Source organism: Oncorhynchus gorbuscha, linkage group LG19 (genome assembly GCF_021184085.1).
Source record: "Oncorhynchus gorbuscha isolate QuinsamMale2020 ecotype Even-year linkage group LG19, OgorEven_v1.0, whole genome shotgun sequence".
NCBI classification, from domain to species: Eukaryota; Metazoa; Chordata; class Actinopteri; order Salmoniformes; family Salmonidae; genus Oncorhynchus; species Oncorhynchus gorbuscha.
Genome location: NC_060191.1, coordinates 22,833,408 through 22,860,478, shown reverse-complemented (window position 1 = coordinate 22,860,478; position 27,071 = coordinate 22,833,408). Strand labels below are relative to the sequence as shown.

Here is a 27,071-nt window from a genome sequence, read left to right as displayed (position 1 = left end):
GTCTGCAGTCTGGCTGCTGTTTACCTTTCCAACACAACATTGACAAGTTTTTGCTTCCGTATAATGAGCTTGAACTGCTTCATTTTTTAACATGTACTTTTTAAAAATCTCTAAGTAACTGCTTATTTTGCACCTTTAACACGGGTTGAACCCCTTCCCTTCTTGATCTTCAGTCATGCGGAGTCTTTCTGACATGTATTCATTTTATTCACCTTGATCTTGACCTCTCCACACGTTGCTTTTCATAGTTCTTTTCGTATCTGCAGCTTTTACGTGAAGGACATTCCATGTTGTTGTTCCTGGCTTGTGCACCGACATTGTTCAGTCTATTTCTTTAAAACGAGTAATAGGAACTTTGTCGGAAGGTTCAAAATACTGTTCTGTAGCCCACCTCTGAAATGTCTGTGGATAAAGTTCAGGTCACACTATTTATTTCTCTTATCAATTACTAACGTTCTATTGAATTTGACTATCTACATTATCAACCTCCATTTATGCCAATTTAAGATTGTTTTCCCTGCACGAATGCAACGGCCTTACAGCTAATAATGAGTGGGAGTCAATGAGAAGAGAAATGCAACGGCCTTACAGCTAATAATGAGTGGGAGTCAATGAGAAGAGAAATGCAACGGCCTTACAGCTAATAATGAGTGGGAGTCAATGAGAAGAGAAATGCAACGGCCTTACAGCTAATAATGAGTGGGAGTCAATGAGAAGAGAAATGCAACGGCCTTACAGCTAATAATGAGTGGGAGTCAATGAGAAGAGAAATGCAACGGCCTTACAGCTAATAATGAGTGGGAGTCAATGAGAAGAGAAATGCAACGGCCTTACAGCTAATAATGAGTGGGAGTCAATGAGAAGAGAAATGCAACGGCCTTACAGCTAATAATGAGTGGGAGTCAATGAGAAGAGAAATGCAACGGCCTTACAGCTAATAAGCTAATGAGTGGGAGTCAATGAGAAGAGAAATGCAACGGCCTTACAGCTAATAATGAGTGGGAGTCAATGAGAAGAGAAATGCAACGGCCTTACAGCTAATAATGAGTGGGAGTCAATGAGAAGAGAAATGCAACGGCCTTACAGCTAATAATGAGTGGGAGTCAATGAGAAGAGAAATGCAACGGCCTTACAGCTAATAATGAGTGGGAGTGGGAGTCAATGAGAAGAGAAAATGCAACGGCCTTACAGCTAATAATGAGTGGGAGTCAATGAGAAGAGAAATGCAACGGCCTTACAGCTAATAATGAGTGGGAGTCAATGAGAAGAGAAATGCAACGGCCTTACAGCTAATAATGAGTGGGAGTCAATGAGAAGAGAAATGCAACGGCCTTACAGCTAATAATGAGTGGGAGTCAATGAGAAGAGAAATGCAACGGCCTTACAGCTAATAATGAGTGGGAGTCAATGAGAAGAGAAATGCAACGGCCTTACAGCTAATAATGAGTGGGAGTCAATGAGAAGAGAATTACTGGTGTGAGGAAACGGCTAACAGCGTGAGTGTGAGTCACACATGGCCTCATGCATCTCCTCACACACATAACTGCTGATGTCTCTCTTTCCTTTATATGTCACTTAGGCAATGGAATCCTCTGACGTCAGCGGTGATGGGCCTGTTTTAAAAAAGCTGATTTTAATTAACAGTTATTCTTCTCAGACAAGTGTAGGATCAACACTTACTGCCTTTTCACCTTGGCCAGTGCACTGCGCAGACACACAATGTATCGTAAACCAATGGGTGTATTATAGGCCTATGTATTACAATAATGCCATTACAAACTATGATATAATATGAGATGTACTGTATTTGAAATGTGTTAGATTAACTGTATAGTACTGCAAACTACTGGGGAAATTCTTAGTGGTCTTAAAATAAGTTCATGACACCGTGACATTATGAAAGCAAAACAACTTCCTCCTCGCCTCTTCTTCCATCACACCTTCCTTCCCTCGGTTGTGTCTGTTGAGCATGCTTCTAGTCATTGGTCTGGACAGAATGCTCCTGCTGTGTACTGTGATCTTTGGTGAGTTGCTTATGATGTTATATTTAAATGTTTTCAAATGTGCCTAGAAGGCCAGCATCCCGGAGTCGCCTCTTCACTGTTGACGTCGAGACTGGTGTTTTGCGGGTACTACTTAATGAAGCTGCCAGTTGAGGACTTGTGAGGCATCTGTTTCTCAAACTAGACACTCTAATGTACTGTCCTCTTGCTCAGTTGTGCACCAGGGCCTCCCAATCCTCTTTCTATTCTGGTTAGAGACCGTTTGCACTGTTCTGTGAAGGGAGTAGTACACAGCGTTGTACGAGATCTTAAGTTTCTTGGCAATTTCTCGAGTGGAATAGCTTTCATTTCGCAGAACAAGAATAGACTGACAAGTTTCAGAAGAAAGTTCTTTGTTTGTGGCCATTTTAAGCCTGTAATCGAACCCACAAATGCTGATGCTCCAGATATTTATTGTTTTGTTGCTTCTTTAAACAGAACAACAGTTTTTAGTTGTGCTAACATAATTGCAAAAGGGTTTTCTAATGATCAATTAGCCTTTTAAAACAGTAAACTTGGATTAGCTATCACAACGTGCCATTGGAACACAGGAGTGATGGTTGCTGATAATGGGCCTCTGTACACCTATGTAGATATTCCATTAAAAATCTTCCGCTTCCAGCTACAATAGAAATTTACTCTGCATTTCTGATCAATTTTATATTATTTTAATGGACAAAAACATTCTAAGTGACCCCAAACTTCAAAAGTATACCACCCTGCAGGACACCCGTTTAACGTCCCATCCGAAAGACGGCACACTACACAGGGCAGTGTCCCCAATCACTGCTTGCTTGCTTCTGAAGCTAAGTAGGGTTGGTCCTGGTCAGTTCCTGGATGGGAGACCAGATGCTGCTGGAAGTGGTGTTGGAAGGCCAGTAAGAGGCACTCTTTTCTCTGGTCTAATAAGAATATCCCAATTCCCCAGGGTAGTGATTTGGGACACTGCCCTGTGTAGGGTGCCGTCTTTCGGATGGGACGTTAAACGGGTGTCCTGACTCTCTGAGGTCATTAAAGATCCCATGGCACTTATCGTAAGAGTAGGGGTGTTAACCCTGGTGTCCTGGCTAAATTCTCAATCTGGCCCTCAAACCATCACGGTCTCCTAATAATCCCCAGTTAACAACTGGCTCATTCATCCCCCTCTTCTCCCCTGTAACTATTCCCCAGGTCGTTGCTGTAAATGAGAACGTGTTCTCAGTCAACTTACCTGGTAAAATAACGGATAAATTAAATAAAATAAAATAAAAACGGTAGTGTATGTTTTTAGATATGACGAAAATGAGCTGCAGAGCAGTTTCCCCCATGAATTGAGGCACAGGACTACTATAAAAAGAGGGAAAATGACTGCTGCACAATTCTATCCATTCATGGAAGGAATTGTGTGTTCAACAATATAACAGGTGAGAAAATAAGTCATTAAAGCACAGAGACCATGTTAGTATAGTAGGATGATGATGCAAGCAAAGCATGTCCCTTCCCCTTTTCTTAATTAAACTCTATTGTGAAATGTCCCACCATATCACGTTGTGTCAGGCTGCCCGCCAACAAACAGCTGGACAGAGAGTCATTCTTTTTTATTTGTATTTTTAAATATATATCTTTTTTTTTTTTACGATTGATTCAATTGATGATTGAAGTTCTTCTGTCATGTTTTGTCATTAATTATCATGTCTTGTCCCTGTGCTTCCCCTTCTATTCGTTTCCCTCTGCTGGTCTTATTAGGTTCTTTCCCTCTTTTTATCCCTCTCTCTCCCCCTCCCTCTCTCACTCTCTCGCTCTCTCTTCTCTCTATCGTTCCGTTCCTGCTCCCAGCTGTTCCTATTCCCCTAATCATCATTTAGTCTTCCCACACCTGTTCCCGATCCTTTTCCCTGATTAGAGTCCCTATTTCTCTCCTTGTTTTCCGTACCTGCCCTGTCGGATCCTCATCTATAATTCACCGTGCTGTGTCTATGTTTTGCCCTGTCGTGTCGTGTTTCCCTCAGATGCTGCGTGGTGAGCAGGTGTCTGAGTCTGCTAGGTTCAAGTGCCTTCCCGAGGCAACCTGCAGTTCTCGATCAAGTCTCCAGTCTGTTCTCGTCTTTACGAGTAGTATTATGCTTTTTGTTTTGTAAAGTTTCTTACTGGATTAAAAACTCTGTTTTCGCCAAGTCGCTTTTGGGTCCTCATTCACCTGCATAACAGAAGGATCCGACCAAGGAATGGACCCAGCGACTACAGACGCTAAATAACACTGCCGTCGAGATCCAATGCTCGGCAGACACGAGCAGGAATTGTCTGCTGCTCGCCATGCCGTGGAGAACCTGGCCGCTCAGGTTTCCGACCTCTCTGGACAGTTCCAGAGTCTTCGTCTCGTGCCACCTGTTACTTCCTGGCCTGCCGAGCCTCCAGAACCTAGGGTTAATAACCCACCTTGCTACTCCGGGCAGCCCACTGAGTGCCGCTCCTTTCTCACCCAGTGTGAGATTGTGTTCTCTCTCCAACCCAACACATACTCTAGAGAGAGAGCTCGGGTTGCTTACGTCATTTCACTCCTTACTGGCCGGGCCCGAGAGTGGGGCACAGCTATCTGGGAGGCAAGGGCTGATTGTTCTAACAATTACCAGAACTTTAAAGAGGAGATGATTCTGGTTTTTGACCGTTCAGTTTTTTTGGTGGGGAGGCTTCTAGGGCCCTGGCTTCCCTATGCCAAGGTGATCGATCCATAACGGATTACTCTATAGAGTTTCGTACTCTTGCTGCCTCTAGTGACTGGAACGAGCCGGCGCTGCTCGCTCGTTTTCTGGAGGGACTCCACACAGTGGTCAAAGATGAGATTCTCTCTCGGGAGGTTCCTTCCAGTGTGGACTCTTTGATTGCTCTCGCCATCCGCATAGAACGACGGGTAGATCTTCGTCACCAGGCTCGTGGAAGAGAGCTCGCATCAACGGTGTTTCCCTGCTCCGCATCGCAACCATCTCCCTCCTCTGGCTCTGAGACTGAGCCCATGCAGCTGGGAGGGATTCGCATCTCGACTAAGGAGAGGGAACGGAGGATCACCAACCGCCTGTGCCTCTATTGCGGATTTGATGGACATTTTGTTAATTCATGTCCAGTAAGAGGCCAGAGCCCATCAGTAAGCGGAGGGCTACTGGTGAGCGCTACTACTCAGGTCTCTTCATCTAGATCCTGTACTACTATGTCGGTCCATCTACGCTGGACCGGTTCGGGTGCTACATGCAGTGCCTTGATTGACTCTGGGGCTGAGGGTTGTTTCATGGACGAAGCATGGGTTCGGAAACATAACATTCCTTTCAGACAGTTAGACAAGCCTACGCCCATGTTTGCCTTAGATGGTAGTCATCTTCCCAGTATCAGATTTGAGACACTACCTTTAACTCTCACAGTATCTGGTAACCACAGTGAGACTATTTCTTTTTTGATTTTTCGTTCACCTTTCACACCTGTTGTTTTGGGTCATCCCTGGCTAGTATGTCATAATCCTTCTATTAATTGGTCTTGTAATTCTATCCTATCCTGGAACGTATCTTGTCATGTGAAGTGCTTAATGTCTGCCATCCCTCCCATTTCTTCTGTCCCCACTTCTCAGGAGGAACCTGGCGATTTGACAGGAGTGCCGGAGGAATATCATGATCTGCGCACGGTCTTCAGTCGGTCCCGAGCCAACTCCCTCCTCACCGGTCGTATGATTGTAGTATTGATCTCCTTCCGGGGACCACTCCTCCTCGGGGTAGACTATACTCTCTGTCGGCTCCCGAACGTAAGGCTCTCGAGGATTATTTATCTGTGTCTCTTGACGCCGGTACCATAGTGCCTTCTTCCTCTCCGGCCGGGGCGGGGTTCTTTTTGTTAAGAAGAAGGACGGTACTCTGCGCCCTGCGTGGATTATCGAGGGCTGAATGACATAACGGTTAAGAATCGTTATCCGCTTCCCCTTATGTCATCAGCCTTCGAGATTCTGCAGGGAGCCAGGTGCTTTACTAAGTTGGACCTTCGTAACGCTTACCATCTCGTGCGCATCAGAGAGGGGGACGAGTGGAAAACGGCGTTTAACACTCCGTTAGGGCAGTTTGAGTACGGGTTCTGCCGTTTGGTCTCGCCAATGCGCCAGCTGTTTTTCAGGCATTAGTTAATGATGTTCTGAGAGACATGCTGAACATCTTTGTTTTTGTCTATCTTGACGATATCCTGATTTTTTCACCGTCACTCGAGATTCATGTTCAGCACGTTCGGCCCGTGTTCTACAGCGCCTTTTAGAGAATTGTCTCTACGTAAAGGCTGAGAAGTGCTCTTTTCATGTCTCCTCCGTTACTTTTCTCGGTTCCGTTATTTCCGCTGAAGGCATTCAGATGGATTCTGCTAAGGTCCAAGCTGTCAGTGATTGGCCCGTTCCAAGGTCACGTGTCGAGTTGCAGCGCTTTTTAGGTTTCGCTAATTTCTATCATTCGTAATTTCGGTCAAGTTGCTGCCCCTCTCACAGCTCTTACTTCTGTCAAGACGTGTTTTAAGTGGTCCGGTTCCGCCCAGGGAGCTTTTGATCTTCTAAAGAACGTTTTACGTCCGCTCCTATCCTCGTTACTCCTGACGTCACTAGACAATTCATTGTCGAGGTTGGCCTTCAGAGTAGGCGTGGGAGCCATTCTATCCCAGCGCTTCCAGTCTGAGATGGTTCATCCTTGCGCTTATTTTTCTCATCGCCTGTCCATCTGAGCGCAACTATGATGTGGGTAACCGTGAACTGCTCGCCATCCGCTTAGCCCTAGGCGAATGGCGACAGTGGTTGGAGGGGGCGACCGTTCCTTTTGTCGTTTGGACAGACCATAAGAACCTTGAGTACATCCGTTCTGCCAAACGACTTAATGCCCGTCAAGCTAGTTTGTGATTTCTTACCGTCCGGGTAAAAACACCAAGCCTGATGCCTTATCCCGTCTGTTTAGTTCTTCTGTGGCTTCTACTGATCCCGAGGGATTCTTCCTTATGGGCGTGTTGTCGGGTTAACAGTCTGGGAATGAAAGACAGGTTAAGCAAGCACTCACGCACACTGCGTCGCCGCGCGCTTGTCCTAGTAACCTCCTTTTCGTTCCTGTTTCCACTCGTCTGGCTGTTCTTCAGTGGGCTCACTCTGCCAAGTTAGCTGGTCATCCCGGTGTTCGAGGCACTCTTGCGTCTATTCGCCAGCGCTTTTGGTGGCCGACTCAGGAGCGTGACACGCGCCGTTTCGTGGCTGCTTGTTCGGACTGCGCGCAGACTAAGTCGGGTAACTCTCCTCCTGCCGGTCGTCTCAGACCGCTCCCCATTCCTTCTCGACCATGGTCTCACATCGCCTAGACTTCATTACCGGTCTGCCTTTGTCTGCGGGGAAGACTGTGATTCTTACGGTTGTCGATAGGTTCTCTAAGGCGGCACATTTCATTCCCCTCGCTAAACTTCCTTCCGCTAAGGAGACGGCACAAATCATCATCGAGAATGTGTTCAGAATTCATGGCCTCCCGTTAGACGCCGTTTCAGACAGAGGCCCGCAATTCACGTCACAGTTTTGGAGGGAGTTCTGTCGTTTGATTGGTGCGTCCGTCAGTCTCTCTTCCGGGTTTCATCCCCAGTCTAACGGTCAAGCAGAGAGGGCCAATCAGACGATTGGTCGCATACTACGCAGCCTTTCTTTCAGAAACCCTGCGTCTTGGGCAGAACAGCTCCCCTGGGCAGAATACGCTCACAACTCGCTTCCTTCGTCTGCTACCGGGTTATCTCCGTTTCAGAGTAGTCTGGGTTACCAGCCTCCTCTGTTCTCATCCCAGCTTGCCGAGTCCAGCGTTCCCTCCGCTCAAGCGTTTGTCCAACGTTGTGAGCGCACCTGGAGGAGGGTGAGGTCTGCACTTTGCCGTTACAGGGCACAGACTGTGAGAGCCGCCAATAAACGCAGGATTAAGAGTCCAAGGTATTGTTGCGGCCAGAGAGTGTGGCTTTCCACTCGCAACCTTCCTCTTACGACAGCTTCTCGTAAGTTGACTCCATGGTTCATTGGTCCGTTCCGTGTCTCCCAGGTCGTCAATCCTGTCGCTGTGCGACTGCTTCCAATGACATCTTCGTGCGGTCTCCTGTGTCAAGCCCTTTCTTCGCACCCCCGTTCGTCTTCCCTCCCCCTCCCGTCCTTGTCGAGAGCGCACCTATTTACAAGGTACATAAGATCATGGACATGCGTTCTCGGGGACGGGGTCACCAATACTTAGTGGATTGGGAGGGTTACGGTCCTGAGGAGAGGAGTTGGGTTCCGTCTCGGGACGTGCTGGACCGTTCACTCATTGATGATTTCCTCCGTTGCCGCCAGGATTCCTCGAGTGCGCCAGGAGGCGCTCGGTGAGTGGGGGGGTACTGTCATGTTTTGTCATTAATTATCATGTCTTGTCCCTGTGCTTCCCCTTCTATTCGTTTCCCTCTGCTGGTCTTATTAGGTTCTTTCCCTCTTTTTATCCCTCTCTCTCCCCCTCCCTCTCTCACTCTCTCGCTCTCTCTTCTCTCTATCGTTCTGTTCCTATTCCCCTAATCATCATTTAGTCTTCCCACACCTGTTCCCGATCCTTTTCCCTGATTAGAGTCCCTATTTCTCTCCTTGTTTTCCGTACCTGCCCTGTCGGATCCTCATCTATAATTCACCGTGCTGTGTCTATGTTTTGCCCTGTCGTGTCGTGTTTCCCTCAGATGCTGCGTGGTGAGCAGGTGTCTGAGTCTGCTAGGTTCAAGTGCCTTCCCGAGGCAACCTGCAGTTCTCGATCAAGTCTCCAGTCTGTTCTCGTCTTTACGAGTAGTATTATGCTTTTTGTTTTGTAAAGTTTCTTACTGGATTAAAAACTCTGTTTTCGCCAAGTCGCTTTTGGGTCCTCATTCACCTGCATAACATCTTCATTCATAGTATTACTTTAGGATGTAGTTTTAGCCAGGTGTGGTTATCTGTTTGATTTTACATGTTACTTCTGTTCTGTTTTAGTGTGGTGCTACTATTTTGACTTGTACAGTATCTTCTTCACATCTACCAGACAGTGACACAGTTGCACAGTCACATTGTTGCACTACAGGGCTTTAACTTTTGATATAGCTATTGTTTCTCTACTACTTCATCTCAACAGGCTTCTGGAGGGATACCCATGCTGTCCCCCCCGTGCCCTCCATTCCAAACCGTGTCCCTGCCTTGGTAGGCTCTTGCGTGGTCATCCCCTGCTACTTCCCTCCTTCAGCCTCTCATTCCGCCCTGGGCAGGCAGGGGAGAGTGGTGGGCGTGAGGTTGCGCTACAAGACTAGTCACATCTCCATCCTGCAGCGTACAGCTTTCAGTACGGAGGACAAATCCACAGTCAACAGGGATTTCCTGGGCCGGACATCCCTACTGGGAAACACGGACGATGGAGACTGCTCTGTAATGATTGACAGGGTCCACCTGGCTGACTCCAATGTTTATGAGCTGTCGTTGAAGGGCCAGGGACAGAATAACTGGGGTAATGCGAGGAGGGTCAACATCGTTGTGTCAGGTGAGAGGGATTTCATCGCACATAATTACATACACTGAGTATACCAAACACCATCCTAATATTGAGTGGCATTCCCCCTTTTGTCCTCTGAACAGTCTGAATTTGTCTGGGCATGGACTCTACAAGGTGTCAAAAGCGTTCCATAGGGATGCTGGCCCGTGTTGACTTCAATGCTTCCCACAGTTGTGTCAAGTTGGCTGGATGTCGTTTGGGTGGTGGACCATTCTTGATACACACAGGAAACTGTTGAGCGTGAAAAACCCAGCAGCGTTGCAGTTCTTCACACAAATCGCCTGGCACCTACTAACATACCCCGTTCAAAGGCACATACGACTTTTGTCTTGCCCATTCACCCTCTGAATGGCACACATACACAATCTATGTCTCAAGGCATAAAAATCCCCTTCCTCCCCTTCAGCCACACTGATTGAAGTGGATTTAACAGGTGAAATTCTGGATTCACCTGGTCAGTCCATGGAAAGAGTAGTTGTTCTTAATATTTTATACACTTTAGTATTTCTCTTGTTATTTAACAGAATATCTGTGTCTCATCTCTTATTATATAGAGATAAAGTAACTGCTATCCTTTTTGTCGTTTACATGTTATATAAGTGATAAGATAGTTATTTTATATGGCTCATGTTAATACACCAATCTACCAATGTTTACTCAACCTGAGTTGAATTATCCCTAATGCTAATGGACTAAACATTTACTTTATCCCCATTTAGACTATGTATCTCTCTTTGTCCCCATCACTGACAGAGTCCCCAGAGCTCCCAGTGATCAGCGGTGTGGGGGCAGCTACAGAAGGACAGATGGTGTCACTAAACTGCAGCATCAGTTACTCCTGTCCCTCCCAGGCCCCCACCCTCCAGTGGCGGTGGGAGAGAGGAGCTCAGGAGAAAAGCAGCGAGTACGGGGAGCTGCAGGTACTCCAGCCCCAGGGCCAGGGGCCTACACTACGGACCTCTCTCACCTTTATCGCATCGTATCGCATCAAACCCAGAATGAGGTGTGAGGCAGTATATCCAGGAGGAAGAAGAGTATACACCGTAAAGGAGCTCCATGTGACATGTAAGTACTTTTCTATATAAAGTTATGATTGTGTGTAATGCTAAGCCAGGGCCCATATTCATAGTGTTTCAGAGTGCTGATCTAGGATCAGATTCTACTTATATATTGTATTTATATAGGTGGGGGGGGGGGGCTGATCCTAGATCAGCACTCCAACTCAGAGATGTTTTATGTATACTGGCCTTGACTGCTATTATATCTCTCCTCTAGTTCCTCCAAAAGATATCACAGTCCAGGCCCATACCTTGACTGTCCAGGAGGGGTTGAACGTGTTACTGGCCTGCTCCTGTAAAGCTGACCCACCTGTGACAGAGTACAGGTGGTCATACACCAAACATGGGCTAACTGTAGACCTTCACCAGCGCACATTTACGGTCCGGGTGTACAATGTGACCCGAGACATGAGGGTCCGCTGCACAGCCCAGAACCTAATTGGACGGGCAGAGTCCAAATCGACTTCCTTAAACATTCAATGTAAGCATTCTGTACAGTCAATGTTTGATAGATTATTTTGCTTCCAATTTCTGTGTATGGATTTAAACGGCTGCTATTTGTGCAGTTGTACACTTTACATTGTGATACAAGAACAATATTTTGAATTGAGAAGTTACATTGTTCTTGAAATACGGTGTCACAACTTCTAAGGGCGGACCCCTTTCCAGTAGATCCCACGTACTCTAATGTCCCTGATCCTTCCATGATGCTCTCTCTCGCTCTCTCTCTCTCTCCCTCTCTCTCACACCCTCCCTTCTTATATCCCCCAGACAAGCCTGTCATCCTCCAACTCTCCTCCTACTGTGTTGTGAAGGGGTTGGAGGTTCTGTGTCGCTGTTCTGTGGACTCCAACCCCCGGCCAGGCGTAACCTGGAGTGTCAACGGTAGTGTTCCACCATACAGTTACAACACATCAGTAGGCTCAGAGAACGGTACACTAACAGCCATGCTGAGGGGCCACATGGACACTCCACTGAGGGTAGTCTGCTTCGCCATCAATGCACTGGGCAACGACTCCCACACACTGCTTCAGGCAGAGGACGGTAAGCATCAGGACACCACGCCACACAAGACAAATACATGGGTGCATCTGAATTGTATTTCCTTGACTCCTCAGGTCCTCTCTCCTCGCTTCCTTCTCAAAACTCATTGGAGGAGAAGGTCAGAGGAAAGGTGTCATGTTTTGTCATTGGTTATCATGTCTTGTCTCTGTGCTTCCCTTCTATTCGTTTCCCTCTGCTGGTCTTATTAGGTTCTTTCCCTCTTTCTATCCCTCTCTTCCCCTCCCTCTCTCCCTCTCTCGCTCTCTCTCTCTATCGTTCCGTTCCTGCTCCCAGCTGTTCCTCATTCTCCTAACTACCTCATTTACTCTTTTCACACCTGTCCCCTATTTTGCCCTCTGATTAGAGCCCCTATTTCTCCCTCTGTTTTCCGCTTCTGTCCTTGTCGGATCCTTGTATGATGTTCGCTGTTCTGTGTCCTTGTCTCGCCCTGTCGTGTTTTACCTTCTTCAGATGCTGCGTGTGAGCAGGTGTCTAGGTCTGCTACGGCCGGTGCCTTCCCGAAGCAACCTGCAGTCTATGGTCGAGTCTCCAGTCAGTCCTCTCTACTGACGAGTGGATTTCAGTTTTCCTGTTTTGTTTTCACCTTGATATATCCAGGATTATCACTTTTGTCAAATACTGGAATAAAGACTCTGTTTTCGTTAAGTCGCTTTTGGGTCCTCATTCACCAGCATAACAGAAGGATCCGACCAAGAATGGACCCAGCGACTACGGATTCTCGCAACACTGCCGTCGAGATCCAGGGAGCAATGCTCGGCAGACACGAGCAGGAATTGTCTGCTGCTCGTCATGCCATTGAGACCCTGGCCGCTCAGGTTTCCGACCTCTCAGGACAGTTTCAGAGTCTTCATCTCGTGCCACCAGCTACTTCCTGGTCTTCCGAGTCTCCGGAACCTAGGGTTAATAACCCACCATGTTACTCTGGGCAGCCCACTGAGTGCCGCTCCTTTCTCACCCAGTGTGATATTGTGTTCTCTCTCCAACCCAACACATACTCAAGAGAGAGAGCTCGGATTGCTTACGTCATTTCACTCCTTACTGGTCGGGCTCGAGAGTGGGGCACAGCTATCTGGGAGGCAAGGGCTGAGTGTTCTAACAATTATCTGAACTTTAAAGAGGAGATGATACGGGTTTTTGATCGTTCAGTTTTTGGTAGGGAGGCTTCTAGGGCCCTGGCTTCCCTATGTCAAGGTGATCGATCCATAACGGATTACTCTATAGAGTTTCGCACTCTTGCTGCCTCTAGTGACTGGAACGAGCCGGCGTTGCTCGCTCGTTTTCTGGAGGGACTCCACGCTGAGGTTAAGGATGAGATTCTCTCCCGGGAGGTTCCTTCCAGCGTGGACTCTTTGATTGCACTCGCCATCCGCATAGAACGACGGGTAGATCTTCGTCACCGAGCTCGTGGAAGAGAGCTCGCGTTAACGGTGTTCCCCCTCTCCGCATCGCAACCATCTCCTCCCTCCGGCTCAGAGACTGAGCCCATGCAGCTGGGAGGTATTCGCATCTCGACTAAGGAGAGGGAACGGAGGATCACCAACCGCCTTTGCCTCTATTGCGGTTCTGCTGGACATTTTGTCATTTCATGTCCAGTAAAAGCCAGAGCTAATCAGTAAGCGGAGGGCTACTGGTGAGCGCTACTACTCAGGTCTCTCCATCTAGATCCTGTACTACCTTGTCGGTCCATCTACGCTGGACCGGTTCGGCTGCTTCATGCAGTGCCTTGATAGACTCTGGGGCTGAGGGTTGTTTTATGGACGAAGCATGGGCTCGGAAACATGACATTCCTCTCAGACAGTTAGGGAAGCCCACGCCCATGTTCGCCTTAGATGGTAGTCTTCTCCCCAGTATCAGATGTGAGACACTACCTTTAACCCTCACAGTATCTGGTAACCACAATGAGACCATTTCCTTTTTGATTTTTCGTTCACCTTTTACACCTGTTGTTTTGGGTCATCCCTGGCTAGTTTGTCATAATCCTTCTATTAATTGGTCTAGTAATTCTATCCTATCCTGGAACGTTTCTTGTCATGTGAAGTGTAATGTAAATGTAAGTGTTTAATGTCTGCTATCCCTCCTGTTTCTTCTGTCCCCTCTTCTCAGGAGGAACCTGGTGATTTGACAGGAGTGCCGGAGGAATATCATGATCTGCGCACGGTCTTCAGTCTGTCCAGAGCCAACTCCCTTCCTCCTCACCGGTCGTATGATTGTTGTATTGATCTCCTTCCGGGGACCACTCCCCCTCGGGGTAGACTATACTCTCTGTCGGCTCCCGAACGTAAGGCTCTCGAGGATTATTTGTCTGTTTCTCTCGATGCCGGTACCGTGGTGCCTTCTTCCTCTCCCGCCGGAGCGGGGGGTTTTTTTGTTAAGAAGAAGGACGGTACTCTGCGCCCCTGTGTGGATTATCGAGGGCTGAATGACATAACGATTAAGAATCGTTATCCGCTTCCCCTTATGTCGTCAGCCTTCGAAATTCTGCAGGGAGCCAGGTTCTTTACTAAGTTGGACCTTCGTAACGCTTACCATCTCGTGCGCATCAGAGAGGGGGACGAGTGGAAAACGGCGTTTAACACTCCGTTAGGGCATTTTGAGTACCGGGTTCTGCCGTTCGGTCTCGCTAATGCTCCAGCTGTTTTTCAGGCATTAGTTAATGATGTACTGAGAGACATGCTGAACATCTTTGTTTTTGTCTACCTTGACGATATCCTGATTTTTTTCACCGTCACTCGAGATTCATGTTCAGCACGTTCGACGTGTACTCCAGCGCCTTTTAGAGAATTGTCTCTACGTGAAGGCTGAGAAGTGCGCCTTTCATGTCTCCTCTGTCACATTTCTCGGTTCTGTTATTTCCGCTGAAGGCATTCAGATGGATCCCGCTAAGGTCCAGGCTGTCAGTGATTGGCCCGTTCCAAGGTCACGTGTCGAGTTGCAGCGCTTTCTAGGTTTCGCTCATTTCTATCGGCGTTTCATTCGTAATTTCGGTCAAGTTGCTGCCCCTCTCACAGCTCTTACTTCTGTCAAGACGTGCTTTAAGTGGTCCGGTTCCGCCCAGGGAGCTTTTGATCTCCTCAAGAAGCGTTTTACATCCGCTCCTATCCTTGTTACTCCTGACGTCACTAAACAATTCATTGTCGAGGTTGACGCTTCAGAGGTGGGCGTGGGAGCCATTCTATCCCAGCGCTTCCAGTCTGACGATAAGGTCCATCCTTGCGCTTATTTTTCTCATCGCCTGTCGCCATCGGAACGCAACTATGATGTGGGTAACCGCGAACTGCTCGCCATCCGCTTAGCCCTAGGCGAATGGCGACAGTGGTTGGAGGGGGCGACCGTTCCTTTTGTCGTTTGGACTGACCATAAGAACCTTGAGTACATCCGTTCTGCCAAACGACTTAATGCACGTCAAGCTCGTTGGGCGTTGTTTTTCGCTCATTTCGAGTTCGTGATTTCTTATCGCCCGGGTAATAAGAACACCAAGCCTGATGCCTTATCCCGTCTCTTTAGTTCTTCTGTGGTTTCTACCGACCCCGAGGGGATTCTTCCTGATGGGCGTGTTGTCGGGTTGACTGTCTGGGGAATTGAGAGACAGGTTAAGCAAGCACTCACTCACACTGCGTCGCCGCGAGCTTGTCCTAGTAACCTTCTTTTCGTTCCTGTTTCTACTCGTCTGGCTGTTCTTCAGTGGGCTCACTCTGCCAAGTTAGCTGGCCACCCCGGCGTTCGGGGTACGCTTGCTTCTATTCGCCAGCGGTTTTGGTGGCCTACTCAGGAGCGTGACACGCGCCGTTTCGTGGCTGCTTGTTCGGACTGCGCGCAGACTAAGTCAGGTAACTCTCCTCCTGCCGGTCGTCTCAGACCGCTTCCCATTCCTTCTCGACCATGGTCTCACATCGCCTTAGACTTCATTACCGGTCTGCCTTCGTCTGCGGGGAAGACTGTGATTCTTACGGTTGTCGATAGGTTCTCTAAGGCGGCACATTTCATTCCCCTCGCTAAGCTTCCTTCCGCTAAGGAGATGGCACAAATCATCATTGAGAATGTGTTCAGAATTCATGGCCTCCCGTTAGACGCCGTTTCAGACAGAGGTCCGCAATTCACGTCACAGTTTTGGAGGGAGTTCTGTCGTTTGATTGGTGCTTCCGTCAGTCTCTCTTCCGGTTTTCATCCCCAGTCTAACGGTCAAGCAGAAAGGGCCAATCAGACGATTGGTCGCATATTACGCAGCCTTTCTTTTAGAAACCCTGCGTCTTGGGCAGAACAGCTCCCCTGGGCAGAATACGCTCACAACTGGCTTCCTTCGTCTGCTACCGGGCTATCTCCGTTTCAGAGTAGTCTGGGGTACCAGCCTCCTCTGTTCTCGTCCCAGCTCGCCGAGTCCAGCGTTCCCTCCGCTCAGGCGTTTGTCCAACGTTGTGAGCGCACCTGGAGGAGGGTCAGGTCTGCACTTTGCCGTTACAGGGCGCAGACTGTGAGAGCCGCCAATAAACGTAGGATTAAGAGTCCTAGGTATTGTCGCGGCCAGAGAGTGTGGCTTTCCACTCGTAACCTTCCCCTTACGACAGCTTCTCGCAAGTTGACTCCGCGGTTCATTGGTCCGTTCCGTGTCTCCCAGGTCGTCAATCCTGTCGCTTGCGACTGCTTCTTCCGCGACATCTTCGTCGCGTCCACCCTGTCTTCCATGTCTCCTGTGTCAAGCCCTTTCTTCGCGCCCCCGTTCGTCTTCCCCCCCCCCCGTCCTTGTCGAGGCGCACCTATTTACAAGGTACGGAAGATCATGGACATGCGTTCTCGGGGACGTGGTCACCAGTACTTAGTGGATTGGGAGGGTTACGGTCCTGAGGAGAGGAGTTGGGTTCCATCTCGGGACGTGCTGGACCGTTCGTTGATTGATGATTTCCTCCGTTGCCGCCAGGGTTCCTCCTCGAGTGCGCCAGGAGGCGCTCGGTGAGTGGGGGGGTACTGTCATGTTTTGTCATTGGTTATCATGTCTTGTCTCTGTGCTTCCCTTCTATTCGTTTCCCTCTGCTGGTCTTATTAGGTTCTTTCCCACTTTCTATCCCTCTCTTCCCTCCCTCTCTCCCTCTCTCGCTCTCTCTCTCTATCGTTCCGTTCCTGCTCCCAGCTGTTCCTCATTCTCCTAACTACCTCATTTACTCTTTTCACACCTGTCCCCTATTTTGCCCTCTGATTAGAGCCCCTATTTCTCCCTCTGTTTTCCGCTTCTGTCCTTGTCGGATCCTTGTATGATGTTCGCTGTTCTGTGTCCTTGTCTCGCCCTGTCGTGTTTTACCTTCTTCAGATGCTGCGTGTGAGCAGGTGTCTAGGTCTGCTACGGCCGGTGCCTTCCCGAAGCAACCTGCAGTCTATGGTCGAGTCTCCAGTCAGTCCTCTCTACTGACGAGTGGATTTCAGTTTTCCTGTTTTGTTTTCACCTTGATATATCCAGGATTATCACTTTTGTCAAATACTGGAATAAAGACTCTGTTTTCGTTAAGTCGCTTTTGGGTCCTCATTCACCAGCATAACAAAAGGAACCTCTGATCTTCTCCTCCAATATATTTTGAGAAGAAGGCGAGGACATGTGGAAACAGGGAACACACAATTGAGATGCACACACATTATACACGGTGTACTTTAGGCAGCATCTGTACTGTGAGTAAAACATGAGGGTGAAATACTAAGCATGAATCGTTCAAGGTCACTAAGGCCTATTCCTTCAGATTATCTTTACAAATGTATGAATGGTTCCTGTAATGTCACTGGTTGGTTGACCTGTTCCAATAATATAGTATAATAATACAGTGCAATATAAGATAAGAAGATAAAAAAAGTGGTATCTTTAGTTTAAACAGCAATGTTTTTGTTGTTGATTGACAGGTTCTCTGCTGTGGAAAGTGATACCTGCAGTATGCATCTCTTTGGCCACCTTCCTCCTCTCTCTACTTCTCCTGTTCTGCTGTCGAAAGAGTTCAGGAAAGTAAGAAACATATTTTCTGAGAGTTGCTTGTCTCTGACTTCTCTAACGTTTGCCACCATTGTGCCTCAATTACTTCAGATGTCTTACAAACTTGGAATAACCAAATTACACACCAGTACAACAAACATATGTTGTTTCTGTCATGCAGGTGAAAGAGGACCCAAAAGCGACTTGGCGAAAACAGAGTCTTTAATCCAGAAAAGTGAATACAAACAAAAAAACACAACTTTCACTCGAAATGACGAGGACCAACTGGAGACTCGATCTTGAACAGCAGGTGAACAGCAGGTTGCCTCGGGAAGGCACTCGAACCAGACAGACTCAGACACCTGCTCACCACGCAGCATCTGAGGAAAACACGACACGACAGGGCGATACACAATCACAGCACGGTGAATTCTAAACAAGGAACCGACAGGACAGGAACGGAACACAAAGGAAGAAATAGGGACTCTAATCAGGGGAAAGGATCGGGACAGGTGTGGGAAGATTAAATGATTGATTAGGGGAATAGGAACAGCTGGGAGCAGGAACGGAACGATAGAGAGAAGAGAGAGCGAGAGAGTGAGAGAGGGAGGGGGAGAGAGAGGGATAGAAAGAGGGAAAGAACCTAATAAGACCAGCAGAGGGAAACGAATAGAATGGGAAGCACAGGGACAAGACAAGATAATAAATGACAAAACATGACAGTACCCCCACTCACCGAGCGCCTCCTGGCGCACTCGAGGAGGAATCCTGGCGGCAACGGAGGAAATCATCGATGAGTGAACGGTCCAGCACGTCCCGAGACGGAACCCAACTCCTCTCCTCAGGACCGTAACCCTCCCAATCCACTAAGTATTGGTGACCCCGTCCCCGAGAACGCATGTCCATGATCTTATGTACCTTGTAAATAGGTGCGCTCGACAAGGACGGGAGGGGGAGGGAAGACGAACGGGGTGCGAAGAAAGGGCTTGACACAGGAGACATGGAAGACAGGATGGACGCGACGAAGATGTCGCGGAAGAAGCTCGCACAGCGACAGGATTGACGACCTGGGAGACACGGAACGGACCAATGAACCGTGTCAACTTACGAGAAGCTGTCGTAAGAGGAAGGTTGCGAGTGGAAAGCCACACTCTCTGGCCGCAACAATACCTTGGACTCTTAATCCTGCGTTTATTGGCGGCTCTCACAGTCTGTGCCCTGTAACGGCAAAGTGCAGACCTCACCCTCCTCCAGGTGCGCTCACAACGTTGGACAAACGCTTGAGCGGAGGGAACGCTGGACTCGGCAAGCTGGGATGAGAACAGAGGAGGCTGGTAACCCAGACTACTCTGAAACGGAGATAACCCGGTAGCAGACGAAGGAAGCGAATATTCTGCCCAGGGGAGCTGTTCTGCCCAAGACGCAGGGTTTCTGAAAGAAAGGCTGCGTAGTATGCGACCAATCGTCTGATTGGCCCTCTCTGCTTGACCGTTAGACTGGGGATGAAACCCGGAAGAGAGACTGACGGACGCACCAATCAAACGACAGAACTCCCTCCAAAACTGTGACGTGAATTGCGGGCCTCTGTCTGAAACGGCGTCTAACGGGAGGCCATGAATTCTGAATACATTCTCGATAATGATTTGTGCCGTCTCCTTAGCGGAAGGAAGTTTAGCGAGGGGAATGAAATGTGCCGCCTTAGAGAACCTATCGACAACCGTAAGAATCACAGTCTTCCCCGCAGACAAAGGCAGACCGGTAATGAAGTCTAGGGCGATGTGAGACCATGGTCGAGAAGGAATGGGGAGCGGTCTGAGACGACCGGCAGGAGGAGAGTTACCCGACTTAGTCTGCGCGCAGTCCGAACAAGCAGCCACGAAACGGCGCGTGTCACGCTCCTGAGTCGGCCACCAAAAGCGCTGGCGAATAGACGCAAGAGTGCCTCGAACACCGGGATGACCAGCTAACTTGGCAGAGTGAGCCCACTGAAGAACAGCCAGACGAGTGGAAACAGGAACGAAAAGGAGGTTACTAGGACAAGCGCGCGGCGACGCAGTGTGCGTGAGTGCTTGCTTAACCTGTCTTTCAATTCCCCAGACTGTTAACCCGACAACACGCCCATAAGGAAGAATCCCTCGGGATCAGTAGAAGCCACAGAAGAACTAAACAGACGGGATAAGGCATCAGGCTTGGTGTTCTTGCTACCCGGACGGTAAGAAATCACAAACTCGAAACGAGCGAAAAACAACGCCCAACGAGCTTGACGGGCATTAAGTCGTTTGGCAGAACGGATGTACTCAAGGTTCTTATGGTCTGTCCAAACGACAAAAGGAACGGTCGCCCCCTCCAACCACTGTCGCCATTCGCCTAGGGCTAAGCGGATGGCGAGCAGTTCACGGTTACCCACATCATAGTTGCGCTCAGATGGCGACAGGCGATGAGAAAAATAAGCGCAAGGATGAACCTTATCGTCAGACTGGAAGCGCTGGGATAGAATGGCTCCCACGCCTACCTCTGAAGCGTCAACCTCGACAATGAATTGTCTAGTGACGTCAGGAGTAACGAGGATAGGAGCGGACGTAAAACGTTCTTTTAGAAGATCAAAAGCTCCCTGGGCGGAACCGGACCACTTAAAACACGTCTTGACAGAAGTAAGAGCTGTGAGAGGGGCAGCAACTTGACCGAAATTACGAATGAAACGCCGATAGAAATTAGCGAAACCTAAAAAGCGCTGCCCCAGAGTCTATCAAGGCACTACATGTAGCACCCGAACCGGTCCAGCGTAGATGGACCGACAAAGTAGTACAGGATTTAGATGGAGAGACTTGAGTAGTTGCGCTCACCTGTAGCCCTCCGCTTACAGATGAGCTCTGGCTTTTACTGGACATGAATTAACAAAATGTCCAGCAACTCCGCAATAGAGGCACAGGCGGTTGGTGATCCTCCGTTCCCTCTGCTTAGTCGAGATGCGAATCCCTCCCAACTGCATGGGCTCAGTCTCTGAGCCAGAGGAGGGAGATGGTTGCGATGCGGAGCAGGGAAACACCGTTGATGCGAGCTCTCTTCCACGAGCCCGGTGACGAAGATCTACCCGTCGTTCTATGCGGATGGCGAGAGCAATCAAAGAGTCCACATCTGAAGGAACCTCCCGGGAGAGAATCTCATCCTTAACCACTGCGTGGAGTCCCTCCAGAAAACGAGCGAGCAGCGCCGGCTCGTTCCACTCACTAGAGGCAGCAAGAGTGCGAAACTCAATAGAATAATCCGTTATGGACCGTTCACCTTGGCATAAGGAAGCCAGGGCCCTAGAAGCCTCCCTACCAAAAACTGAACGGTCAAAAACCCGAATCATCTCCTCTTTAAAGTTCTGGAACTTGTTAGAGCAATCAGCCCTTGCCTCCCAGATAGCTGTGCCCCATTCTCGAGCCCGGCCAGTAAGGAGTGAAATGACGTAAGCAACCCGAGCTCTCTCTCTAGAGTATGTGTTGGGTTGGAGAGAGAACACAATCTCACACTGCGTGAGAAAGGAGCGGCACTCAGTGGGCTGCCCGGAGTAGCAAGGTGGGTTATTAACCCTAGGTTCTGGAGGCTCGGCAGGCCAGGAAGTAACAGGTGGCACGAGACGTTGACTCTGGAACTGTCCAGAGAGGTCGGAAACCTGAGCGGCCAGGTTCTCCACGGCATGGCGAGCAGCAGACAATTCCTGCTCGTGTCTGCCGAGCATGGCTCCTTGGATCTCGACGGCAGTGTAACGAGCGTCTGAAGTCGCTGGGTCCATTCCTTGGTCGGTTCCTTCTGTCATGCAGGTGAAAGAGGACCCAAAAGCGACTTGGCGAAAACAGAGTCTTTAATCCAGAAAAGTGAATACAAACAAAAAAACACAACTTTCACTCGAAATGACGAGGACCAACTGGAGACTCGATCTTGAACAGCAGGTGAACAGCAGGTTGCCTCGGGAAGGCACTCGAACCAGACAGACTCAGACACCTGCTCACCACGCAGCATCTGAGGAAAACACGACACGACAGGGCGATACACAATCACAGCACGGTGAATTCTAAACAAGGAACCGACAGGACAGGAACGGAACACAAAGGAAGAAATAGGGACTCTAATCAGGGGAAAGGATCGGGAACAGGTGTGGGAAGATTAAATGATTGATTAGGGGAATAGGAACAGCTGGGAGCAGGAACGGAACGATAGAGAGAAGAGAGAGCGAGAGAGTGAGAGAGGGAGGGGGAGAGAGAGGGATAGAAAGAGGGAAAGAACCTAATAAGACCAGCAGAGGGAAACGAATAGAATGGGAAGTACAGGGACAAGACAAGATAATAAATGACAAAACATGACAGTAGGGTCCATTCCTTGGGGTCGGTTCCTTCTGTCATGCAGGTGAAAGAGGACCCAAAAGCGACTTGGCGAAAACAGAGTCTTTAATCCAGAAAAGTGAATACAAACAAAAAAACACAACTTTCACTCGAAATGACGAGGACCAACTGGAGACTCGATCTTGAACAGCAGGTGAACAGCAGGTTGCCTCGGGAAGGCACTCGAACCAGACAGACTCAGACACCTGCTCACCACGCAGCATCTGAGGAAAACACGACACGACAGGGCGATACACAATCACAGCACGGTGAATTCTAAACAAGGAACCGACAGGACAGGAACGGAACACAAAGGAAGAAATAGGGACTCTAATCAGGGGAAAGGATCGGGAACAGGTGTGGGAAGATTAAATGATTGATTAGGGGAATAGGAACAGCTGGGAGCAGGAACGGAACGATAGAGAGAAGAGAGAGCGAGAGAGTGAGAGAGGGAGGGGGAGAGAGAGGGATAGAAAGAGGGAAAGAACCTAATAAGACCAGCAGAGGGAAACGAATAGAATGGGAAGCACAGGGACAAGACAAGATAATAAATGACAAAACATGACAGTTTCATTTAAGATAACATTGAATAGAATAATGAAAGAGGAACTATTCATTCACATGTAAAACCGTTCCAAGAGGAGACATCTTACATCTTAAAAGTAGATGTTTCATGGTGATGTCCTCTCTAATCCAAACTCTTGTCTTCGCCTTCATTCCTTAAAGACGTGTGCTGACCTGCAGACCTCCGGTGTATCCTGGGGACATGGGTATCTACCAGGATCAGATGCCCCTCTACATCAACTGCACTGAGGTCAACAACATCTACACCAATGGCAGTTACCAGCTGGTTTACCAGAACTGCACCCCTCTTTTTGTTCGGACCAAACAGGTACACCTACTGTTCTGTACCAAAAATAGAATTTTGCTTGTAATTGGGTATATTACAATACAATAGCTTTATTATCCATTGAAACATAAATATCCAATTGAATGGTTGATTAACCACATTATGTTGTGTTTCAGACACATCCTATGGGGAGGCGAGGTGGGGAGAGACGAGGTGGAGAGAGGAGAGGGGGAGAGAGAAGAGGAGGGGAAAGAAGAGGAGGAGAGAGTCAAGGGGGCACGGTGGACAGAGGAACAAGAGACAGACAAAGCCCTGCCTACAATGACAATAACACTGAAACGGCTATCTACTTGGAGATCATCTGAGTTCATCTCTCAGTGTGGTACGTCATGGATAGCTCTGGTCCAGATCATGAGCACTAATGGCTTGGATCAGCGTTATGTCATGGAGTGGAAGAGAGCTCTTACAGTGTATAACAAGACAAGCATGAACATACTGCTTGACTGATAATGGCACAATGATATGGTATCCACTTGATATAATTTTGCATGATTATACATACAGTACCAAGTAGTTATGTGGCACATTTAGATTATCCTTCTCTCCTTTTTAATTATATATATATATATAACTTTTGTGTGCATAATTGTAGACTTAATATCCCTAGCTACTTCATCAGTGCATATACTTGAAGATAGTGGTCCACACACATTATTCACCTATTTCATGCAGTACATTTAGCATCATTACACATATAATGTCTGTATAATGATATTCTAGATAGGATGAACAGGATTGTATGATGTAATGATGATAAAGGTGTTGGACACACCTCTCTTATAAAACAATCACTTTTGTATATGTTTTATATAAATGTGCCTCTCTTCACCTCCCAGCCTGACCCTGTACTCAAGAGGATTGATGGTTACTAAAGCAGAAAAGCAATTTGTCACTACACTAAAAAGCTATTTCATATGCTGCCATATGTATGTTCTGATTCTATATTCATGTGACAAAATAAAGGTTTTTTCTGTGCTTTTAATGTTGATAAGAAATTATACCCTCTCTATTTTATTATTTTGTTCTACCACCAACATGAAATACAATCCAGTAAGTGGTAGAGTATACCCCCATACTGGTTGCAATATACAGTATCATACATCATCCCTTGAGAGCTTTTGTTCTGAACCCACTATGGTGTTTCAGGTGCCAAGTTTATGGTCATGTTGCAACAGTATGTAGGAGGGAGATTCCAAGGTATGAAAAGTGTGCAAAAAGGCATGGGACAAAGGAGTGTGTCGTTTCAGTGGGAAAAGTGGAGTGTGTCAATTGTGGGGGTGGCCATGTTGCAAGGGATCAGAAATGTTGTGTGTGGGTGAGACAGGTGGACGTTTCCAGGGTGCAAACAGTGCAGAAAGTGTCATATGCTGAGGCAGTGAAGAAAGTAGCGGATGGTGGGCAAAGGTTGAGGGAGCCTGAGAGGATCCCTGTAGTAAGCCAGTACAGAGTGACACTCACAGTTTGTGCTTTAGTAAGGTTGTCTTCTTTGCCTTTATTGCTATGGTCATTAATTCTACCGCACAGATGGATAGGAAATCCCAGAAGATTGAATTGGTAGTAGCAGCAGCAGAGAAGTTTTTGGGAGTCAGAGATTTTATCGCAGAAGAACAACAGGGGGGGGGGTTGAGAGAAGAGGTTCCAGTCTCCCAGGCCGACATCCTAGTGTAGGATCTGTTGGGGCCAAAGTATTGGGAAGAGGTGGTGGGGTGTGTTGGGGATAGTGGTACATATTGTATATTTGTATATTGTATTGTATATTGTATATATGTACCACTAAAACTCTAGACCATCTTTACTCCACGCACAGAGACGTGTATAAAGCTCTCCCCCACCCTCCATTTGGCAAATATTTATTTATTTTATTTTTTATTTCACCTTTATTTAACCAGGTAGGCAAGTTGAGAACAAGTTCTCATTTACAATTGCGACCTGGCAAATATGACCATAATGCTATCCTCCTGATTCCTGCTTACAAGTAAAAATGAAAGCAGGAAGCACCAGTGACTCGGTCAATAAAAAACTGGTCAGATGAAGCAGATGCTAAACTACAGGACTGTTTTGATAGCTCAGACTGGAATATGTTCCGGGATTCTTCCGATGGCATTGGGGAATACCCCACGTCAGTCACTGGCTTTAAAAATAAGTGTATCGATGACGTCATCCCCACAGTGACCGTACGTACATACCCCAACCAGAAGCCATAGATAGAGCTGCCGCTTTCAAGGAGCGGGACTCTAACCCGGAAGCTTATAAGAAATCCTGTTATGCCTCTGACAAACCGTCAAACAGGCAAAGCATCAACACAGGACTAAGATCGAATCGTCCTACGTGTACTCCGAGCATGCGTTGACCAACTGGCAAGTGTCTTCACTGACAAATTCAACCTCTCCCTGTCTGAGTCTGTAATACCAACAAGTTTCAAGCAGACCACCATAGTCCCTGTGCCCAAGAACACTAAGGTAACCTGCCTATATGACTACCGACCCGTAGCACTCACGTCTGTAAACATGAAATGCTTTGAAAGGTTGGTCATGTCTTACATCAACACCATTATCCCAGAAACCCTAGACCCACACCAATTTGCATACCACCCCAACAGATCCACAGATGATGCGATCTCTATTGCACTCCACACTGCCCTTTCACACCTGGACAAAAGGAACACCTATGTGAGAAAGCTATTCATTGACTACAGCTAAGCATTCAACACCATAGTGCCCTCAAAGCTCATCACTAAGCTAAGGACCCTGGGACTGAACACCTCCCTCTGCAACTGGACCCCGGACCTCCTGACGGGCCACCCCCAGGTGGTAAAGGTAGGTAGCAACACATTCGCCATGCTGATCCTCAACATGGGGGCCCCTCAGGGGTGCGTTCTCAGTCCCCTCCTGTACTCCCTGTTCACTCATGACTGCACAACCAGGCACGTTTCCAACACCATCATTAAGTTTGCTAATGACATGACAGTAGTAGCCCTGATCACCGACAATGATGAGACAGCCTATAGGGAGGAGGTCAGAGACCTGACTGTGTGGTGCTAGGACAACAACCTCTCCCTCAACGTGATCAAGACAAAGGAGATGATTGTTGGCTACAGGAAAGGAGGACCAAGCATGACCCCATTCTCATCGACTGGGCGGCAGTGGAGCAGGTTGAGAGCTTCAAATTCCTTGGTGTCCACATCACCAACAAAGTAACATGGTCCAAGCACACCATGACAGTTGTGAAGAGGGCACAACAAAACCTATTCCCCTTCAGGAGACTGAAAATATTTGTCATGGGTCCTCAGATCCTCAAAAGGTTTTACAACTGCACCATCGAGAGCATCCTGACAGGTTTCATCACTGCCTGGTGTGGCAACTGCTCGGCCTCAAGGCACTACAGAGGGTAGTGCGTTTGGCCCAGTACATCACCAGGGCCAAGCTTGCAGGCATCCAGGACTTCTTTACCAGGCGGTGTCAGAGCAAGGCAAAAATTGTAATAGACTCCAGCCACCCTAATCATAGACTGTTCACTCGGCTAGTGGTACCGGAGCGCCAGATCTAGGTCCAAGAGGCCCCTAAATAGCTTCTACCCCCCAAGCCATTCGACTTCTGAAGTGCTAATCAAATGGCTACCCAGATCATTTGCATTGCACTCCCACCCCACCCCCCCCCCCCCCTTTACCGCTGCTGCTACTCTGTTATTATCTATGCATATTCACTTTGATAACTCTACATACATGTACATATTTCCTCAGTGCCACCGCACATTGGCTCTGTACAGGCACCCCCTGTGTATAGATAGCCCTGCTATTGTTATTTACTGATGCTCTTTAATAATTTGTTTTTCTAATATCTTACTTTTTGTTGTTGTATTTTCTTAAAACTGCATTGTTGGTTAAGGGCTTGTAAGTAAGCATTTCAATGAGGTCTACACCTGTTGTATTCGGCGCATGTGACAAATACACTTTGATTTGAGATGGTTGTTCATTTTCCTTTTTTCCCTATTTACCTTTATATTGTGAACAATATGTATATCTATTTTCGAACTGTGAACAGCAGCAACCCGCAACAAAGCGTCTAGTCGACCGGAAAACCACACGAAGAACAAAAAAGTAGAAGACGAAAAGCGTCAACTGATTTGATTGGCTAAATAAAATATCGACCGGAAG

At 47.9% G+C, this 27,071-nt stretch overlaps 1 protein-coding gene across 1 annotated transcript; it reads left to right on the top strand.

Moving 5' to 3' along the window:
- The first annotated feature begins 1,955 nt into the window (after window positions 1–1,955).
- LOC124006532 (sialic acid-binding Ig-like lectin 10) lies at window positions 1,956–23,861 on the top strand. Its single transcript, XM_046316604.1, has 8 exons — window positions 1,956–2,024; window positions 9,167–9,565; window positions 10,331–10,642; window positions 10,853–11,116; window positions 11,407–11,679; window positions 17,578–17,677; window positions 22,735–22,900; window positions 23,035–23,861. The coding sequence occupies exons 1-8, from the start codon at window positions 1,970–1,972 to the stop codon at window positions 23,221–23,223; spliced, it is 1,758 nt and encodes a 585-aa protein (XP_046172560.1). The 5' UTR covers window positions 1,956–1,969; the 3' UTR covers window positions 23,224–23,861.
- The last annotated feature ends 3,210 nt before the right edge of the window (window positions 23,862–27,071 follow it).

Bases quoted from the DNA above. Each gene is read 5' to 3' on its own strand.
- LOC124006532 (XM_046316604.1), top strand. From the start codon at position 1,970: ATGCTTCTAGTCATTGGTCTGGACAGAATGCTCCTGCTGTGTACTGTG. The intron at 10,643-10,852 runs GTAAGTACTTTT...TCTCTCCTCTAG, and splicing joins AAAGGAGCTCCATGTGACAT to TTCCTCCAAAAGATATCACA. The intron at 11,680-17,577 runs GTAAGCATCAGG...GTTGATTGACAG, and splicing joins ACTGCTTCAGGCAGAGGACG to GTTCTCTGCTGTGGAAAGTG.